This window comes from Gracilinanus agilis, chromosome 5 (assembly GCF_016433145.1).
Source record: "Gracilinanus agilis isolate LMUSP501 chromosome 5, AgileGrace, whole genome shotgun sequence".
Taxonomy (NCBI): domain Eukaryota; kingdom Metazoa; phylum Chordata; class Mammalia; order Didelphimorphia; family Didelphidae; genus Gracilinanus; species Gracilinanus agilis.
The window spans coordinates 223,624,540-223,633,362 of NC_058134.1; the positions used below are offsets into that span (position 1 = coordinate 223,624,540).

Genomic DNA, 8,823 nt, shown 5'->3' on the forward strand with positions numbered 1-8,823 from the left:
TCCTCCTCCTCCTCCTCCTCCTCTCATAGGTCTATTCCTTCCTATTCCACCATACCCTCTGGAAGCCCATTCTATCATTAACAGACGGCCCTTCCTTTTAGACAGCTTCCCTTCATCTTCCTTCCTCCCTCCCTCCTCATTGTCATGGAAACCTGGCTCTTCCTCTCTTCTGCAAAGACTTTGCATCCCTGACCCTCCCCAGTACTGTTTCTACCTTCTCTCATATCCCCTGGACACTAATCTGCATCTTGATCTTCCTCAACATGCCTCCATGGCTCAGCAATCTTCTTTTCTTCTTTGAGGTTCTCTCCACTGAGCTCTAGTCCCCTGTGGTTGCCACAATTTGCCCAACTCTAGCTCCCTCCCCGTCCTTTCTCAGGACTTCAGGACCAGCTCACAGTCATCCTCTCTACTCCAAGCCCTGACTCCCATACCTGGGAGCTTCTCTATACACTGTGACGGCACCCCAAAAATACTGGTCTTTCAGCTACGGCAATTTTTTTCATTGGCTGTAACTGAACTCCTGCTCCACCATGCACAGGCATGGCCATTCCCTTGAGCTCATCGCCTAGAACTTCTACTTTTCCATAACCAACCCAGGATTCTGTCTCATACCTTCCAACCCTATTCTTCAGCTTCCTCATGACTTCTGGCTGGTCTCTCTCACCCCTTCTTTTCCCAGGCCATCGCTCCTGCTCACTTTTCTCTCCACCACCCTCCATTATCTTGACTTCATACTACTTTGGTTGCCAAACCTTTTGACTGTACATCCCCTTCAGGATAAAAAATTGTACATTCAGTCTAATATGTACATTTATATTTAAATTATCTATAGGTACGCTGTACTTTTAACTTTGAATACCATGAAGCTTACACATACACATATACACACATACTAAAAATTAAAGGATGAAATAATATTAGGGGCAGCTAGGTGTCTCAGTGGATAGTCAGGTCTGGAGGTCTTGGGTTCAAATCTGGCCTCAGACACTTCCTAGTTGTGTGACCGTTGGCAAGTCACCTAACCCTGATTGCCTAACCCTTACTACTCTTCTGCCTTAGGAACTATATTTAGTACTGATTCTAAGATAGAAGGTAAGGTTTGTTTGTTTGTTTTTAAGATGAAAGAGAAACTTGGAGTCAGTAGGTAGTCCCTGGAGCTTACTGAACAGGAGAATGACATGATCAGACCCATGCTTTAGAAAGATCACTTTAGCAGTTGTATGAAGAATTGGCAAAGAGAAAGCTATCCACAAATAATAGTCTAGGCAAGAGGGGATGAAGTCCTGACCAAGGGACTGCGAGTAGACAGAAGGGATGGGAGGTGAGGAAGGCAAGAAGTTATGATCTTGAATGACTGGAAGGATGTTGGTGCCCTCAACAGTAAAAGGGAAGCTTGGGCAAACATTGGCTTTGAGGAATTAGGGACCATTTTGGAGCCTACAGCTACACTGAAAAACTCAACTTTATACTTTCCTTTACTCTCATATCTCTTGACCCTTTTCACATCTCTGATCACAATGTTCCAAAATGACCTCCAGTTACTCCCACTTTCCACCATCCACCATCCACATTCTACCTTCCATCATCCACCATCCACCATCCATATTCCACCTTCCACCATTCACCTTCCACCATTCACCATCCACATTCCACATTCCACCTTCCACCTTCCACCTTCTACCTTTCACCTTCCATCTTCCACCATCCACCATCCATTTTCCATTATCTACCATCCAACATCTACCACCCACCTTCCACCCTCCTTGCTTCTATTTAGACTGTAAGTATCTTGAGGGCAGGGACTATTTTTGTTTTGTTTTGCTTTTCTTTGTATCCCCAGCCCTGAGCAAGGACTTATTACATATTAAGTACTTAGTAAATCTAGTTAGCTTGATGAACTTCTTGTGTGATGCTGATGACTTATGAAGAAAATTGCACAACCTTGCCAACTGTCAGTTACAAAGACCAAATTATTTCATCTAAGCGTTTGCCACTGCATGTCCATCCCTGGGCTCCTTCCATACTGCATGACTCTTGATCACCTTCCCCCCAGTGGTGATTTCAAACTTTCACTCCTTACCACAAGCCAACCCTTTCCTCCACCCCTGACCACTTTTAGAAGGAACCCTTGCTTCATACTTTACCAAGAAAGTAAATGCCATTTGTCAGGAACTTTCACTTCTTCCCAATCCTATACCTCAAAATCCCTCAACATCATCTCTCATTCTTTTCTCCAGTCTTATGAAGAGGTGACCCTTCTCCTTGCCAAGGCCAACCCCTACCCTCAATTTGTACTATTATCCATCACCTCCCAACTCCTCTAAGAGCTGGCCTCTGATCATCCCCTCTCTTTATCTAGTCTTTCATTACTCTTCCTCCAATGGCTATCCTGCTGCTGCTTATGAACATTGTATATAGCCTATGGTCCCCCTAAACACTGACATTCTGTGGTCTGCATTCCCTCCTACTTCTGGCCTTCTGTATTCTAAAATTTCTTCCAGTTCTGACATTTCCTGTTCTAAGAGGTGATGAAAGAAGCCTAGGAGGTTGGTATGGATCAGATTATATAAAAGGAGGTATAAAAAAAGGAAGATCACACAGCTAAATAGTGAAGTAGATATAGCACAGGCCTGGAATAAGGAAGACCTAAATTCTAATGCAGCCTCAGCTATTTCCTAGCTGTGTGACCCTGGGCAAATCCCCTAACTCATTTGCCTCAGTTTTCTCATCTGTCCAAAGAGCTAGAGAAGGAAAAGGCAAACCACTCCAGTATCTTGGCCAAGAAAACCCCAAATGGGGTCATGAAAAATTAGACAGAACTAAAAAGATTCAACAACAACAAAAGAGGTATAGAAGCAATAGAGATAAAGGCAGGTGGTGGGACAGACGGATGATGTGGCAAGGCCCTATAAGAACAGAATCAGGAAAGCTAAAAACCTAGAATGCAATGAGGCTTGCAATTGGTGCTTGACAACGAAAGGGGCTTCAGGTGGGTAGGGGAAACGGAAGAACTGGCAGGGTTTCGTGGAAAGAATTTGAGATTTATAATCAGATAATCTGGGCTCAAATTTCATGCCTGCTGGTTGGTAGCCTGTGGGATCTTGGACAAAATCTTTGTTTCCTCTGGTGCCTGAGGGGAACTAGACTGGGAGAGCTCTAAGGCCTTTTACAATCCTCCATCTGGGATCCTAGGAGTAGGAGAGCAGTGGAGAATAAACACAAAACTCTAAGAGATGGACCAATAGAGAGTATAGTAGAAGTGGATAATTCCCAACAGGATGCATTCCCTTGTATATATCCCAGAAGCAGTCTTCTCTCTTACTAAGACACTGCTGCCTAGGTAAATGTGAACTTGTGTCTCATGGAAAACAAATCTTTTTGAAAACTACTCATAAAAAGTCAGCCCCCCTGCCCCACCACTTGAGGGACTCATTCTTCCTCCTTTATTCATTTTTTAAAACCCCTACCTTCCACCTTAGAATCAATACTGTGTATTGATTCCAAGACAAAAGAGCAGAAAGGCAATGAAGGTTAAGTGACTTGCCCAAGGTCACACAACTAGGAAGTGTCTGAGGTCACATTTGAACCCAGGATCTCCCATTCTAGGCCTGGATCTCAATACATTGAACCACCCAACTGCCCCTTCCTTCTTCCCCCTTAGTGGCCCTTTACCACACTCCACACATCTCTCCACCTATTATGACTCCATCCTTCTTTCACCTTGTTCTCCTCCTTATCCTACCCCTGCATTCCAATCTGGTGGGGGATCTCACCCAAGCGGTAACAACATACAGGACCACAGACAGAAGGGACTTGAGTTCCTTTTGTCTCATTCTATCATTTTCCCTGAGCAGCCTCAGGATGTCCAGTCAGGTGGTAAATCCAATGGATTCTACCTCCCCCAGTCCTTCATCCACTCTATCTTCTTCATTCCTACTCATTGCCACCACCCTAGCTCACATCTGCAGACACTTTTCACCTTCAATATCATAACCTCCTAACTGGTCTCTCTCTCTCTCTCGCCACTCTCCAATCTATCTTCCACAAAAGCTGCCAAAAAAAATAAAAATAAACAAAAGCTTCCTAAGCCATATCTTTATCCAGCTCTAAAACCTTAAGTGGCTCACCATTGCCCTCAGAATAGTCACACAGCTAGTGTCTGAGACTGGTTTGGAACTCAAGTCTGGCTGCCTGACTCCTTTCCTGGTGTTCTGTCTTGTTTGCCATCTAGAGTCCAGGTAGACGTCATAGAATCTTAAGTCTAGACGTCTAATCCTTCCATTTCACAGATGAGGAAGCAGAGTCCAAGGGAAGCCAAGCTCACACAATAGCAAGCAGCAGAGTGAGAATCTGAAGTCAGGTCCTCTGGCTCCCCATCCTCTTTCTCTCTTACTCCCATTGCCTACAATTGACGACAGGACTCTCATCCCTCTGTCTTCCTGCGTCCCCCACCTTCTGAGGGAACACAGGTAAGAGGAGGGTTCAGGTTTCCCCGCAGCGAGTTAGTGCCAGCTGCCATGAGGTCATTCTTCTCTGCTAGGGCCAACAGGGTCTGTCAGTAGCTTTTCTGGGATCCCAGCAGTCCTAAATTAGCCATTTCACCTTCGACAGGAGGAACGACGTGGATCCCTGGGGAATCTCACCCATCATGGCTCACTAGAGAATCTCGTCCAAAATGTCATCTCCCTGAAGAGGTAGCATGGGAGGCTGAAAGAACCCTGGCTTGGGACTCCGAGGGCCTGTGATAGAAACCTGACTCCTCTACTTACTGTTTGTACCACCTTGGTCAAGTCCCTTCCCCTCCAGGGCCTCAGTTTACTCAACTGTAAAATGAAGGTGTTGGACTAGAGCATCAAGGATCATCTCCTTTCTATATCCTATGATTATCGCTTCAGTGCTTAGGCCCTCCATTACATGTAGAGATTCCCAACCAAGTAGTGCTATAGATAAGAGTGCTGGGCCTGGAGTCAGACCTGAACTTAAATCCAGACCCAGATAGTTATTAGCTGTGTGACCTTGAGCAAGTCACTCACTCTGCTTGCCTCAGTTTCCTCATTTGTAAAATGAGTTGGAAAAGAAAATAGCAAACCACTCTAGTATCATTGCCAAGAAAATCCTAAATGGTGGCTCATGTAGAATCAGACACAACTACATGACTAAACAACAACAATACCCATCTAAGAGGAAGCCATGTGGCCCAGTGGGCTAGACAGTTAGAGTCAGGGAGGCCTGGGTTCAAATCCTGACTCCATCATTTACTGTGTGGCCCTAGGCCTCAGCCTCCTCATATGTAAGAGATACAATGGCTTATCTAAGGCTCAGGTGCTTCATCTGTGAAATGAAGATAATGCTACTTGTAATACCTCCCCTCATAAGACTGTGAGGCTCAAACGAGATTATTTACAGAAAACACTTTGGCAAATTTTGAAGGACTCTGGAAATGTCACTCAGGTTCATAATTCAGAGTTGGAAGGACCTCAGAGGCTGACTAGTCCAGCCTCTGAGAATTTAACAGATGTGGGAACTGAGATGGGAAAAGATGAAGTGATTTGCCCAAAAAATAACAGGCATTTATTAGCAGAGACAAGATGTGATTTCAGATTCCATAACCCAGCTTCAGTGGTTGGATGTTCTACTGCATCCAGCTGCCTGTCTTTCTCTCTTTTTTCTTAAACCCTCACCTGCCATCTTAGAATCAAAACTGTGTACTGGTTACAAGGCAGAAGAGTGGTAAGCGTAGGCAATGGGGGTTCAGTGACTTGCCCAGGGTCACACAGCTAGGACATATCTAAGGTCATATCTGAACTCTGGACCTCCCATCTCTGGGCCTACTCTCAATCCACTGAGCCAACCAGCTGCCTTGCCCCTCCCCAGAGCTGCCTCTCTTCTTAAAGGGGATCTACCTTAAGGATTAAGAAGACGAAAGTGTAGCCAGTCTCATGAGGCTGCTATTGTCCTGCATCTCTCTAGTCAAGGGAACAAGCATTTATTAAATGCCTACCATGTACCATCATAAATACCTTCTGTAATTTGCTCACTATATTTCCTTTTTTCTTTCACTTAAAAAACTTACAGGCACACATTTGAATCATCTGTTTTCCAGTTCTGTAATAAGCCATCATTAGACAGATCAGAGGAAACCCAATAGCGTGTTGAGTCAGGAGATCAGTAGACCTGGGTGCTCTCCTCGGTTCCCAGAGATTCAATGACCATCTCAAAGCCGATGATTCTTGGATCTACATAACCAGCCCCAAGAGCTCTGCTGCCTGCTGGCCTTATATCTCCAACTGCCTATTAGACACCTCAAACTAGTTGTCCCATTAATGCATTACTGGCAGAGTTGTGAATTGGTCCAACCATTCTGGAGGGCAATTTGGAACTATGCCCAAAGGGTATTAAAAGACTGCCTGCCCTTTGATCCAGCCATACCACTGCTGGGTTTATACCCCAAAGAGATCATAAGGAAAAATACTTGTACAAAAATATTCATAGTCATGCTCTTTGTGGTGGCAAAACATTGGAAAATGAGGGGCTGCCCTTCTATTGGGGAATGGCTGAACAAATTGTGGTATCTGTTGGTGATGGAATACTATTGTGCTCAAAGGAATAGTGAACTGGAAGAATTCCATGTGAACTGGAAAAACCTCCAGGAATTGATGCAGAGTAAAAGAAGCAGAACCAGGAGAACATTGTACACAGAGACTGATACACTGTGGTAAAATCCAATGTAATGGACTTCTCTACTAGCAGCAATGCAATGACTCAGGACAGTTCTGAGGTACTTATGAGAAAGGACACTATCCACATCCAGAGGAAGAACTGTGGGAGCAGAAACACAGAAGAAAAACAACTGCTTGATCACATGGGTTGATGGGGACATGATTGGGGATGTAGACTCTAAACGATCATCCTAGTACAAATATCAGTAATAAAGGGCTGGTTTTTTTTTAAAGCTCTGCCTACCTTTCCAGTTTTCTTATACCTTATACCTCACCTCCTTTCCATCCCTAATGTACTGTTCTATCCAGTGACACTGACCTCCTGGCTGTTTATCAAACAAAACATTCTACTTCCCAACTGAGAGCACTTTCTCTGGCTGTCCCTCATGCTTGGAATGTTCATCCCCTTATCGCTGCCTCCTGGCTTTCCTGGCTTCTTTCAAGGCTCCACTAAAATTCTACCTTCTACTGGAAGCCTTTCCCAATCCCCCTTAATGCTAGAGCATCCCTTCTGTAGATTATTGCTACTTTATTGTGTCTACGAGCCTGAAATGTCACCCTTATAGTTCATGAGATTGGGACCACCCTGGAAGCGAGAGCACCCTTCAGCCAAGACCTTCCAGCACATGAGCATCTACATTCCCTTAGGTCGAAACCTTATATAGCCTTCTGTTCTAGGGTAAGATGTTTTGTCAAGGTTCTTGTCTAATTTACAAGATAGCACAGGTGCTAATGGCTTCTTTGAAAGTTTTCTTTTGCCAGGGAACACGTTCCTTCTGTATTACTTGAAAGATCAATGGCTTTGTCCACATGGGCACTCCCCCAATACAGATCAAGCCCCTCTGTGATTTAGTAAAATATCTCCATGGGTAACTATGGCTAAAAATACAATCTCCTTTTGGCCTGGTGATGAGTTAGGTTGGTCCTCAAGCAACAGATCTATCATCCTCACTGGACCCTTCCTTGAAGCTTTCCTAGCTTGGCAGGTCCTTCCAGATAGAAGACTCCCCTGGTGAATTCTTTTTTTTTTTTAATCCTTACCTTCCATCTTAGAATCAATACTTTTTATTGATTCCATCACAGAAACATAGTTAGGGCTGGACAATGGGGTTAAGTGACTTGTCTAGGGGCACACAGCTGGAAAGTATCACACCTGAACCCAGGGCCTCCTATCTCTAGGTCTGGCTCTCAATCCATTGAGCCACTCATCTGTCCCAAGGTGTATTCTTTAAGCACTCACAGTTACCTCTGCAAGCAAAAGGACCTCAGGGGAGGGGTCAGGTGAAGTTTTCCCCAGATTCCAAATCCCATTCCAGCAATATTTGGAGGGAGAGTCATCGATCGATCAGGCTATTGGCCTCTGCCATGTGAAACAGAATTGGACACAAGAATGCTGGATACTTACTTTCATCATTAGAAACATTCCCCAGAGACGTGTGGCTGGAGTAGCGCTTGTTTTCACTTTCATTGAGGCATCTTTCAATCCAGCTCTCTGAAAAAAAAAAAAAACGTTTCATTAACATTTGTGGGGAAATGGGAGCCTCGGAAACTCAATTAATTACACTGTGTTAAAAAAAATCAAAACTTCATCACTGTCTTCACTTGAAACTTAGCCAAGCTGTAGAATCGGAAGGGACTCCAGAGAACGCTTTGCCTGATCTCCTCCCCTGCTCCACCCTGGTTGTCATTAATCGAGAGGTATGGTATTGTGGAAAGATCACTGGGCTTGGAGTCACTGAGTCCTGGGTTCAAATCCCCTCACTCCCTTACTAGCTATATCACTCTGGGCAATTTGCTCAGGCTCTCTGAACCTTAATTTCCTCAGCTGTAAAATGAGGGAGTAAACTCAATGGTCTTTAATGCTCCTTCCAGGTCCAGGGATATGTTCCTATATTCCTATGAAAATCTTTCTGATCCTCCAAGCATTTCAGCTCTTTAGGAAACACTTCACAGTTACAGGGGGCTTTACATTTGGTCCCCAGCTCATTTTGTCCTGGATAGACCATAAACTGCTAGAAAGTAGGGGTTGGTTCATTCTTGTATTTGGAGCCCCAACACAGGGACTAGCATAATAGGTGCCTAGTAAATGTTTGTCAACTGA

At 44.5% G+C, this 8,823-nt stretch overlaps 1 protein-coding gene across 1 annotated transcript in view; it reads right to left on the reverse strand.

Moving 5' to 3' along the window:
* Positions 1-8,375, reverse strand: part of RFX4 (regulatory factor X4) — a 102,484-nt gene extending 94,109 nt beyond the window's left edge. The window contains exon 1 of the mRNA XM_044679136.1: positions 8,128-8,375. Within this exon, the coding sequence (XP_044535071.1) occupies positions 8,128-8,245 (118 nt within the window). The 5' untranslated portion in view covers positions 8,246-8,375. The remainder of the gene's footprint in view (positions 1-8,127) is intronic.
* Positions 8,376-8,823: the final 448 nt, after the last annotated feature.